General features: G+C 40.2%; 1 protein-coding gene across 5 annotated transcripts in view; it reads left to right on the forward strand.

The window, feature by feature from the left end:
* The first annotated feature begins 13 nt into the window (after nt 1-13).
* The window catches only part of Bmper (BMP binding endothelial regulator), a 245,404-nt gene continuing 232,816 nt past the window's right edge, over nt 14-12,601 (forward strand). Inside the window, exons 1-2 of one of the 5 annotated variants that reach the window (XM_048786454.1) lie at nt 14-348; nt 1,394-1,479. In XM_048786454.1, coding sequence (XP_048642411.1) covers nt 216-348; nt 1,394-1,479 — 219 coding nt within the window. In that variant the 5' untranslated portion in view covers nt 14-215. Of the gene's footprint in view, nt 349-1,393; nt 1,480-12,601 lie in introns of those variants that run through there. The other 4 variants (XM_048786453.1, XM_015490216.2, XM_048786452.1 and 1 more) reach the window with 4 other exon arrangements.

Genomic DNA, 12,601 nt, shown 5'->3' on the forward strand with positions numbered 1-12,601 from the left:
TCCTCCCTGGGCGGCCCCCAACCCCTCGCCTCGCCCCCCTCCCCCTTCCCCCCTCCCCCGCCCGCTCCCGCCCGGCTCCCGGGCGCCCGCCTCCCTCCTTCGCGGACTGTCTCCCGACACGCCGGCTGAAAGCCCTTTTTGACTGCGAGCGGCGGCAGCGGAGCAGAGGCGGCGGCGCGGGACCTGCAGTCGCCCGGGATTCCCTCCAGGTGACGATGCTCTGGTTCTCCGGCGTCAGGGCTCTGGCTGAGCGTCCCTGCCGGCGCTCGCCTGGGATTACCTGCTGCGTCTTGCTGCTCCTCAATTGCTCGGGGGTCCCAATGTCTCTGGCTTCCTCCTTCTTGACAGGTAGGGGAGGGCGCGGGAGGGACTGACCCTCCGGACGCTGGTTTGGTACTTGGGAGAGGAGGCGCTGGATTGCCCCGGAGATGGGAGGGTAGGGAGAGCGCACCACCACGGTGCCTGCCTGTCGCCGGCGTTGGGGTTGAAGGAAGCCTGGGTGAAGGTGTGGGAAGGCTTTGAATAGGTGGAGAGGTTGAAGGCTGAGGACTGGTGTCTTCTATGTGGTGATTATAAATATTCTATTTGTAGTTGAGAAATTTCTTAATTTATTTTTGTATTTTCCTCAACCCTTATTTTTATCGTTTCCTCATATCCAACTAAGAAAAAAATCGCGCGGTTTTCCGCACACCCTCCTTTAGCAGTTTATCGGATTTCAATATCTCTACTGTGCTAGTCAGTGCTTTTTAAAGCATTGGCTTTCCAAATCTTCAATTAAAAAAAAAAACTATCATTTTTAAGAAGAGTAATAATAGCAGGATATAATAATTATATGTTTTCAAGCAGGTGAAGATCTCAGCTGCTAGTCTGAAGGACATACTTTACTGACACCTGGTGCAGAAAACAAAATGTTGAATCAATTTCTAAGAGAAAAGAGGATTGATTGCATTTCAAAAAGTGATTTCAACCCGACAGCATGAGGCAGATCCATGTAAAAGGCCTGCTTATAGACAGAATCCTGAATTTATTTCGAATTAAAAATCTTCCCTAATGGTCAATTTGAATTTTTTGCATGTGGGGGTGTGTGCCTAGTTGAAATATTTTCACAAAGCAGAAGTTAAAGATTCAGTGAAATACTTGGAATTGTGTTTAACATCTGAGAATAGAAGATCTATCAACATATTACAGTGTTGTTGTTGTTTTTTTTAAATCTGTTTAAACAAAACTATTTAAAATACATTTTAGGAGGTTTTTTTTTGGTGAGTTTGATAACAAAACTCATTAAGAATTTCTGGAATTTGGGTAGATGTTTCAAGAAGGACTAATGTGAAAATTTAAGATTTTGTAAAATGCCAAAAAAAGGTTTACATAATTTTTTTTTCTTTCTTTTCAGGTTCTGTTGCAAAATGTGAAAATGAGGGTGAAGTTCTACAGATTCCATTTATCACAGACAACCCTTGCATAATGTGTGTGTGCTTGGTAAGTGTGGAGATCAGGTAAAATGAACTCAATTGCTCTGTGGACAAGGTGAATCCATTAAATGTAATAATATAATCATATCTTAAAATTTGTTTTTAGTTATCACAAAATTAAATATAACTGTGACATAGTTTGTGCATTGAATTCGGCTCATTTTCTGAGTTTTTTGGGTTCTGGCAATTTCCATTTTATCAGGCTTAGAATTCTTCTCATTGATATCATCTTTACAGAAGTAAGTATAAGATGGACTTTGTATGACACTGTTTCAATGAATATTACATTTTGCAATGTCTATTCTTCCTAATGGCTACTGCTACCAAATCATTGATAACTACCAAACTTTCTGCATTGGTTCTATCATCTAAGCTCAGCAGGAAAATGATGAGATAACATTTAGGCATAAAGGTCAAGGATAAGGTATATAAGAGAGATGACTCCCACAAAGGACAAACATGAAGACAAGATGTAATCTTGGATTTCTTTCTTAGACTTCTTTGCTTTATACACTAGCCTCTCAAATATAGTCTTTGTTTCTGATTTGGAAGCATAATCAGAAAGACCAATTTCATTCTTAATAGAAAATGATGCTTAGCTGACAGCTACTTAGTTATCACTGGCTGATGATAGTAGATTCAAACAAATAATTTTTTTCAAGTTACTTTAACTTAATAGTTAATGATAAGTCTAATAAGTAACCACTTGGGGAAGATTAAGTTATATAAATAATAATTCTTAGATGAATCACAAAGATCAACATTTTTGCTGAAGAGTGTTTTACCATGCCAATCACTTTTGGCAAAGCTTACTCAAAAACTACACATCACAAACCCCTGTTGGAAGTACATTAAGGCAGTCAAATGCAAAGCCCGAAAGTGATAGATGGATATTTGTTACCAGATCAGCATGCAATGTGGAACTGGAGAGGGGATCCATCTCTATTTAGGCAAAATCCAAGCTATCTGGATTTAAAGCCAAATCTTTTCCTGATAAGAGATGAGTTAATGCTGTAAAATGACAAATGGGTGAAGATGAGAAGGTGAAGGCCTATATCTAATGATATAGCCCGCTCGACTTCGAAGACTAAGGAAACCAACAGAAACAAGTAAAAAGACATCACATTTGCTCAGATGATAAATACTGCTAAGAGCTAAGAAAGGGGGTTCTTCAGATTTTGTGGTTATAAGGTGCTATGTTAATGATCTTTACTAAAGAACTTGTTGAAAAGAAGTTTTAAGTTTTTATTCAGTTGCAGATTTAAAAATGCTCTCTCTGTGTGTATCTTTTTTCATTTCCTTCATCTGGATTATGTGAATGAATTATTTTATCTTATTCTCTTCAGTGAAAATTGTCCTGACCAGGTAATATTTAAATATGCTGAGAATTCCACATGTGAAAACATTGTTTTTCTCTTTGGCAATATTACTATTTATAAAGTTTAAATAAATACACAGTTTGAATTTTGCATACGGCTCCCAAATAACATTATGAAGAGTTCCCCACATGGTGTTCTTCCTTTTCAGTACTCTACCCCAGTGGGAAATAGTGCCCTTCTTGGAAAGTGGAGATTTTAGTAATAGGGAAATAGGTGTTAAAATCCTGTAGTTTTGAAGGTAAAGTGTGAAGAGATAAAAATGTGAAGAAAAAAGATGCATCAGTTTGAATTTGAGTGGGAATGATAGTTATTTAAGAAAACTATCAATTGCCTACCTAAGCGTAGTAGATCTTTACATCTGTAACATTTAGGCAGCATTTAGAGGCATCTATCTGCCTTGGATGCTGTCAGAAGTCCTTTCTCAGGACCTTGGCAGTTGGACTCACCCATTATCCAGGAGGCCCATAGAGCTCTTTCCTTAGCTAGCGGCTCAGTGATATGTCACCATGACCTTTGCAGGGATTTAGGATTATGGGCCCAAGCTGTCACAGTCATTATTGCTTCTAAACCTTTGCAGTGACTTGGTAAAACTGAGTCAGATAGATAGCTGACCATTTTTCTCTTTATGTATGTTATTGTGGTTTTCTGTTGGACCCATTGTATTCCATGGATTTCAAATCTGGCCACTTGGCCAGGAGGCTGCTTGGCATTTTTATACTTAGTTTGAAAAGTAGATATATTTAGCAGATTGACAATATTAGCAAGCAAACATTTTATGAAACACTTTTTACTTTCCAGGCACTTATCTAAGCCTGCTTTATTCAATTTGATCCTCACAAAAATCCTTTGAGGGGTTTTCCTTCTGTTTTACAAATGAGGAAACTGGAAATGTAGGAGACTAGGTAGCTAGTGAAAGTTGCATTTTATATGCAACTTATATATGATATTTACTATTTTATTCACTAGAATGGCAGTGCTGACACTCAGTCTCAGGTTTGTCTGTCTCTAGATCACTAGCTTAGAAGCAGAATAAATAGGCTATTTGTTAATTTAAAGGCAGGAGAAAGCAGGCAGGGTAAGAGTGGGGATAAAAGACCATCTAAATTATTTTACATTTTGGCATTCCATGAATTATTTTATTTTATTTTTCTCCTGGAGTCTTTTGGGAGTTTGGTTAGTTAACATTTGTTAATCACATTATATGAAAGGAAAATCTCGTTATGATTTCAGCTGACCTGCCGGGAGTGTTGGTCTTGAGTTAGGTTTATGTATATTAAGAAGGTACGTAATAGTCTCAACTGAACTTTGGATAAAGAAAATAGTCATATTTAGTTTGTGTTGGTCCACCCTTTTGGCAGAAAGATACCTAAGGCTGGGCTTAAGCTCATATCTTATTTCATAACATGTACTAAAAAAAAAAAAAACAAAACCAAACCCCAACCTCAACGTATGCTTAAAAAAAGATGTAAAATGTTACAGTTGGGAGGAAATCAGTGGCACAAAGTCCTGCATATAATTACAGTGTTGAAGCTTGCAAAACCCCACAAGATCAGCTTGGCCTGATTTAAAATTTTAAGCTCCGGAATATTTCAAAGGTGGAATGAGCTCATTTCTGTGGAGATTTCAAGGATGACAGTGGCTGCAGTAGCCACTGCGTAATTGTATTCTCATTTATCACCGTCTGCCTAGACTTGAGCATCTTGCCAGAACCAGTCACAGTTTAAGAATAACCTGTTTGTTATTGGATGATAGAACCATCTTTTAAAGTAGGTGGCCCATAATGCTTCAGGTCCTGTCTACTCAAGGAGTAACATTTGGAGGCATTAGCCTTGGACCAGGTTCCAAGATCTCAGGAAAGAGGTAAGCAGTTTAGGTTAAAGATGCAGGTGCTTTGTTGTTTACTGAGAAAACAAAGCACAGCCTTCTCCTGCCTTACAAAATTATCTTTTATGGGGCCAAGGGAGGGAGGCCCAGACATCTTACTGTTTAGTTTGATTTCCCCCTTCTTGCCAGAGTTGTTTTTCCCATAATTCCCAGGAAAATACATTGGTGCCCACTCAGAAGCCAGCCACACCTAGGTAAATTAATCTGAAGCAATTCTCTGGGTCTTTGGGCATCCCCAAATCTATCAACTGTACATGAGAAGGGGTACTCACACTTCTCAGCCCTTTCCCTCCTAACTGTACCACAGGAGGAAATGGTGGAAGCCAGTGAGTTGGGTCCAGGATTGGAAACCTGAGAAAACTTTGGAGGCTGGGACTCAGAAAACCAGAAGTCAGAGCTTAGTTTGGCATACATTTTGTTCAGCAGAAAACATTATTCTGAGGTTGAAATTTCCTCTTTTAAATCCAGAGGTGCAATGTAGAAATGGACCCTTTGCTCATAAAAAGCCATGTGAAATTCAGTGTTATAAGAAGTGGGGCCCCACCTATCTCAGAGCCAACCAAATAGTGAAAACAGAGCGGACCTTGTCTGCTCTCTTCCACTTTCTCTATGACAGGAATCCTCTATCGCTAAGCAAGTAGCTCCCAGCATCTCAGCCTTTCTTGGGTGCTTTATCTGCATCAAATTCTTGTGTTTTTCACTGTCCATGTTATAACTGGCTGGAGAACAGATATATATTATTTGAGCAAGTGTTAGGCATGTGTTTGAGAATCAGGGAGATAAGGTTGCAGCAGGATTCAATTGGTGTTTGTTTGTGTGTGTGTGTGTGTGTGTGTGGTGTGAAAGAGCAGGGAAAAGATATAAAGTGCCAGGTTATGTTCAGAGAGCTAGAGCACTTAGTATATCCATATGTATGTGGATTGCCATACTTTTCTCAAAACTATTAGGTATCGTTCACCGAGTTTGGATGCTCACTGAGGAAGCGATCAGATTTGTTTATTTATTTTTATTCTGTTTAAAAGGTGATGTGGCCAATTAATTGCCTTTTAAGAGAACAGCTTTGAGGGATGTACCAGGGTTGTGCTGGCACATTCACAAATATCAGCTCTGAGGCAGTTATACTTGTCCACATTTTACTCAGGCTCAGAGAAACAGAGCAAATCTCCTGAGGTCACACAGTAACTGAGACACAGAATTAGGATGTGAAACCACTTTATTATCTACTAAACCAATGTGCTTCTAGTAGTTCTTTACTACTTAAAAATGTCTATAGACACCTTCAGAGGCTTCAGAGAATAGTTTCAGCTTCCACAGAGCTAACCTAGATCTCTTTGCAGGGAGTTAGAATGGTTTTTGATCTTGTAGCATAAGCCAAGTCTGAAACATGGAGAGGCCTTCATGGGAAGATGCAGCTTTTGACTGGTATTGTATCATTTTTGGAAAAGAGGCATAGGCATCCAACCAGCCTGGTTTCAAGTCTAACTCACGATGAACCTGAAACAGTTACTTCACTTTCCTAAACCTCCGTTTCCTCATCTGGACAGTGAAAGGGAAATCAACCTCTAGCTCATAAAGTTGCCATGAGAATTAAATGAGATACAGCACGTAAAGTTTGGCCCAGAGCATGACAGATAGAACGCTCTCTGGAATGATTTACTTTTGCTGTTGTTGACGATGGTATAAAAATTCTCATCACTTTTGTGGATTAGGTTGCAAAGGTTCATCAGAAAAAGATACAAAGAGAAGCTGATAGAGAAAAGCCCTAGAGACAATGATGCCAAGCCCACCATGTTTATGAACAGTTACGTCAGTAACATTTATCGAGTTTTTCTGTTCCTCCAGGCTTGGACCTGGCTGATCTAGGCTGTTTCCTTATTAGTCCAGTGTTCTGTGGGCCCTGGTGCAAGTTTTCCCCTTACTCTCTATTAAACATTAAAAAAATCTTTCCATGGAAGCGGGACCTCCTTCTTTGCAGAGTATTTACATCTCTGTGCCTGTGGGGTCACCTTCACTTGTACTTTTATTGGCAGAGAGATAGGGTTGGGACTCGGAGTGCTGTAATTCTGGAAAAACTGCCTAGTGGGCTGGCACCACGGGGATTTTCCTGGCCCGCCTTGTGGAAGTCTCTCGACCCCATTCCAGACCCGACTGTGTTTTTGCTGCCTACTTACTCCTTGCTCCTTTCCCCATCCCATTTCCAACCCACTTTCCTTTGGTTTCGTGATGTTGGTCTTTATCATGTGCGTCAACAGCGCCTTGATGGCAGCCTGCATTTGAAACACGGGGAGTGATGCTAAGGAGAGAGATCCTGCCCTTTCTGGAATACCACAAATAGGGCAGGAAAGAGGAGATAATGGGAAAAGTCAGGCAAAGCAAAACGTCGGAAAATAAAACCAGTTAATAATAAGGTATTGGATAAACAGAGGGTATCAGTTTTTCGCACCCTCTTCTGTGGCACTTCCGCCTGGCTGGTGGCGTACAGAATCCTTTGTGCTATGAAAGAATACAAATAACACCACCTTTCACGGCACTGGGAGGTCAAGTGTGCTTGTTGAACTTAGTTAAGATCAGCAAATGAGGTGGGTGTATATTTTAAGACTCTCGATTCCCAGTCCTAATTCTATAAAACACCGCTCAAGGCACTAGGGATATAGCAGGTCATAAATTCAATAATATTATTCTTTCTTCTGTCTTTCCACACCTCATCCCTGCTTCTATTTTGTTTTATTATTTTTAGCTTTCTCTACATTTGAAGAATAGTGCTGGTTGGGTCCCCTTGAGGAGATAAAGACCAATAGGACTACAATTTGGTGAGAGAGACAGAGACATGCATGAAAACACTTATGGGAGCACCAGAAGAACTCTAAGATAGACTTGAATCCACGTCCGAAGGGGATTGTAGACAGTTTCTGGCTAGAGAATGGTGGGGGCAAGGCAAAGTCCAGGAAAGACCCAGAGTGTGTTTGGGCTATGTGGAAATGGCAGAGTCCAGCATGCCCAGAGCTCCATGGAACTGGAGGTAGAGCATCCTTGGGAACTGCCCTGGTGAGTCCCTGAAATGCAATAGTGATATCCGTTCCATTCATGTTAAGGGAGGAGCCATTTAATATTTTCATGCAGTCACGTGACACAACAAGCAGTGTTATTTATATGCCTCTAGGAGCTTTTGAGGGGGATGTCTAAATGGAGAGAGTGGAGTTTGGACAACAGACTTCAGGGATGTGGTGTGGTCAGGAGACAGCAGCATCTTGGAGCAGGGTGGACAGTGGAGATGGAAAGGAGTTGGGATAAACTAATGTTGCACAATCTTTCCAAATCCCTTAACTACTTTCCAGTTCTGAAATATTTGGATGAACAGATCCAAACAACTCCCAATAAGACACAGCCAGTAGAAGGCAGTAGTCATTGCAGTGGAAAGATGTGTAGGGTGTCTCTAGCACAGCCACCTTGCTAATCATGTTTCATTCCTAAAGCAGGGTGCTGCTATTGGAATAGAAAATGGTTTACCTCCTGAAGCTCCCTCTCAAAATTCTATTTGGGTGCCAGCTGTCTCCTCATACTCAAACAGTGATATGCTGCTGCAACTTTCATTTGGCAAATTATTCATCCTGATGGATATGATATGACCTATGCTCAATGGTAGAACACATTTTACACATCAATAAAAAACTGGGCAATTCACCTTTAAAATGTATACCACTAGACTTGAGAACCACTAGACTCCAAGAGGCATTTTGGAGCCCAAGCTGGTAGCACTTGGCAAGAAAACAGATGGCAGATGTGAAAGAATGGAATAAATTGAAGGGGATTTTGAGCATTCTAGCCAATGAGACAGCATGGGAAGAAAAGAGATTAGGGAGGTGGGATGGTGGGTGGTAAGCTTAGACTTGATGGGGGACCATAGGCTCTTAAAAACATGGATCTGATTCTTAGTAGAGAAATCAGGACTGGAAGAGCAGTTTGTTAACTGCATAAAAATGATCTTCATTGGATTCATGTTCATTGGATTAGATGAAGGGGAATAAAGGGAAGGGAAGAGATTGGGAATAGGAAAGACAGTAAAATGAATTGGACATCACTTTCCTATGTTCGTATATGAATACACAACAAGTGAAACTCCACATCACGTACAGCCACAAGAATGGAATCCTAATTAGAATAAGTTTTACCCCATGTATGTATAATATGTCAAAATACACTCTACTTTCATGTATATCTAGGAAAAACAAATAAAAAAAAAGAAAATGTTTGAGGAAGACAGCAACCAACAGTATTAAATCCTACAGAGTGGTAGATTGGGCAATTCTAGAAGAATACTAAAGAAGGAACTCGTCACTGTGTCCTTGGACTATTTGAAACAATGAACAATGGTCCCATCTCCCTAGCACCTACTGCACATTTGCACATGGAATCAAATTGATCATAAGTAGGGTTTGTTGGCACCCCATTTGGCATGCATCCAGAACTAAGATCACAAAAGAGGATACTGAAAATTACAAAAATCACAAATTTCCAAACTTGTATTTTAAAAGATCTTAGCAAAAGAGAGTGCATAGATATCATACAACATTTTAAAGGTACCAAAACAAAACTAATTTCATGGATAGAAGTAATGTACTTCTGCCAAACATTGTTGGAATGTTTCTATAATTCCCTGCAAAATGGCCACATTGAGACATTTTTTACTAGGAATAAGAGCAACAGTATAAAAGAGTCTGACTAATATAAAAATTTACTATTATAAACTTTCAAGTTTGCTCTATTAAACTGTTAATGGTGCCTTAAAAATATTATGATATAATTTAATATCTTTGAATCAAGTCTTCACGTAAAATATTTTCTCTTTTCATCAAATTTTTAATGCTCATTTTGTTGGTGAGCCACGGCTGTGGAGTGGGGGTTTTGGTGTCTGATGTTATGGATTCAGGTTTTATCTGGTAGCTGTGCATCTCTGACCAGGCACTTTGGTCTCTCTGAACCTTAGTTGTGAGGACTGGGAAAATCACTAATGGTGTGTGTGCCTTCTAGAAGACCTCATCAGGCTGTTGTAGCCATTAACTGAGGTGATGTGAGTAGGTTAAATGTGATGGATATTTGTGAAAGCCTTTTATAAACAGTGTCAAAGGAATTATTATCAAGGGAAAGGACTTAAATAGAAGAAGGTCAAATCCAGTCATCCCCTGATATTTGTGGGGGACTAGTTCCAAGACCCCTGCAGTTATTAAAACCCTCAGATGCTCAAGTCCCTTATATAAAATGATGTAGCATTTGCATATAACTTACACAATCCTCCCATATACTTTAAATCATCTCTAGATTACTTATAATACCTAATTTGATGTAAATGTTATGTAAGCATTTGTTATAATGTATTGCTTAGAGAATAACAAGAAAAAAAACCTACACATGTTCAGTATGGATGCATTTTTTTTTTCTGAAGTATTTTTAGTCCATACTTGGTTGAACCTATGGATGCAGAAAGTTTACTGTACCTGCCACAAACCAGCTTTTAAGTACATACTTTAAAGTATGTTTTCCCAGGGGGGCTCCATTGTTGTTTTATGGCACTTGCCACTGAGTTATAAGTATGGCGGGAGGGAAGCAAAGATGTGAAACTAGTGACTTAGTGAAGTCCAGAACTTGATGCTTCTGAGTCCTTTTCATTTTAAAGAGTATGGCACGAACTTAGATAGGGCAAAGGGGAGGGAGGGGAAGAGAGGGGGCAAGGGGGTAAGAAAGATGGTGGGATGAGATGGACATCATTACCCTAAGTACAGGTATGAAGACACAAATGGTGTGAGTATACTTTGTATACAACCAGAGACATGAAAAATTGTGCTCTATATGTGTACTATGAATTGAAAGGTATTCTGTCATGCATAACAAATTAGAATAAATAAATAAATAAATTTAAAAAAAGAGTATGGCACAGTCCAGTGTCTTCTCCAACCAGCCACAGTCACTTGAGGCATGGGGCCTTATCCTAAGGGGTCAGCCCAGATGACCCAGACTGGCTGGACTTGTATATGTGGCCCTACACATTCACAGAGCTTTGTGTGCTTGTGACCAGTGGCCCTTCAACTCTTCCAAGAGCCTCCTTTTGCTTCTCTTTAAGAGAATGCTCTGCCTTGTTGTGAAGTTACTTAGACAAATTTATGTCTTAAGGGCTGAGGTCCTCGAGTGTAAGAAGCTCGTCATGGTCATGTCTGCCTACCACGTAGCTACAGTGACAGGTCCACAACCTTGGGACTTGAGTGGGAGTAGGGCTGGAAGTTTCCTGTTTATAGTTCGTGTTGTTAACACTTGGGATAGTTCCCCCCAGAAGGGAACTCCAAGTTCCAAAACATGACTCTCCCAGAGAGTTTGTCACAGAAGGTCACCCTCCTCTATAAAAGACATCCTAAATAATCATTACCAAAACACTTTTTTTCCTCCTTCAAAAGGAATGCAATTGCATTTGAAAATATAGGGTCATATACACCTCGAGGCCTGCTTTTATTCGCGATGAAAGGAACATTCCCTCATACAGGAATATCCTGCTGTCACAAGCAGAAATGTTGATGACAAGGCAGGAGGTGTGGAGAAGGGGGGTTCTGAGACCAGCTCACCTCTACTTCCAAAAGTCTCAGTGAAGAATGTCTACCGATCCCTGGAGCTGGCATTCCCCAGACGTTTCAGGCCCGGTTCAGTCAGGCTAACACTGAAATCTTGACTCAAGCCGTGGTGTTTATATTAGGTTTTGGATGTTAGCTCCCTTGGCTTCTGGGAGCTGACTCTGTTGAAAATTATGTTTTTCTTTTAAGGACAAAGGCCTTATTGTATGTACATGTTGTGTAGTGTAATGAGCTTTCTTTCTTCCTTTTTTTTTTTTTTTTTAAATCTTAGGTAATGGGTGGTACTAACCCAGATCTGCCAGTTGAGAATTCACAGATCTGTGAACCGACTGGCGATTCTAAGGCTTCACATGGGTGATTCCATAAGAGAAAACGACAGGGTGGGCTGAGTGGTATCTTCACTGACCACAGCATGTCCCCCAAGTGCCCTATCATAAAATGGCTCTGAGAGAGGACCTAGAACATGAGCACTGGTACCTCAGTACCACTTCAAAGAGAATGACGGTGACAATAAAAATTGGGAAGATAGTGATCATCACATTTTTAACTTATAAAAACACACATTTCCAAAATAAGTCTTGTGTTCTTGGTAAAATAAATAGATTTTGGCCAGATGGCTGTTCATGGCTGCCAGTGTTGTAGGCGTAGGCCGAGCACCTTATTTTTAGGCTCAGTGTGGTCGCTTGGCCTCTGTAGGAGCTTTAGGTCTTTTTAGCTGTGGGTGACCTCAGGGAGACCATTCCAGGAGAGACCCGCCTGGCCCATGGAAAGGTGGTACAAAAACCAGAGGACCTGAAGCTGCCCTTCCATTTCGTTGGGTCTCAGTGAGAAACATTTTTTTTAGTATCTTTTTCTTAACTATTTTCCCTTTCTCATTAAACATTTTTTATTTCTTGATATGTATCATTTGAGGTTCTTCTTTGAGTCTAATTGTGGACTGTAGTAATAACATTAAGGCTCCTTTAACCCTTCCCTGCTGTCTTAATAAAATAATGACATTTTAATTCTTTTTCATGCCTATTCATAGAGCATCTTATTGAAAAATACTGGGGGATTCTTTTTCCATTTTGTTTTCTATTTAAAGAGAACTGTTTGTGCCAAGGTATCAGACTTGCTCCTTCTTGGTTCAGAGTGCACGGCCTGCTTCCTGACAGTGGTGGGGGGCTCACAGCTTCTGTCTCTGGTAAAGCCTTTTCTGCCATATTTGACTATTTCATTTGGTTCCTTTATTTCTCAGAAGTTCATGAATTCT

The sequence above is a fragment of the Marmota marmota genome, unplaced genomic scaffold, assembly GCF_001458135.2.
Source record: "Marmota marmota marmota unplaced genomic scaffold, marMar, whole genome shotgun sequence".
In the NCBI taxonomy this organism is placed as follows: Eukaryota; Metazoa; Chordata; class Mammalia; order Rodentia; family Sciuridae; genus Marmota; species Marmota marmota.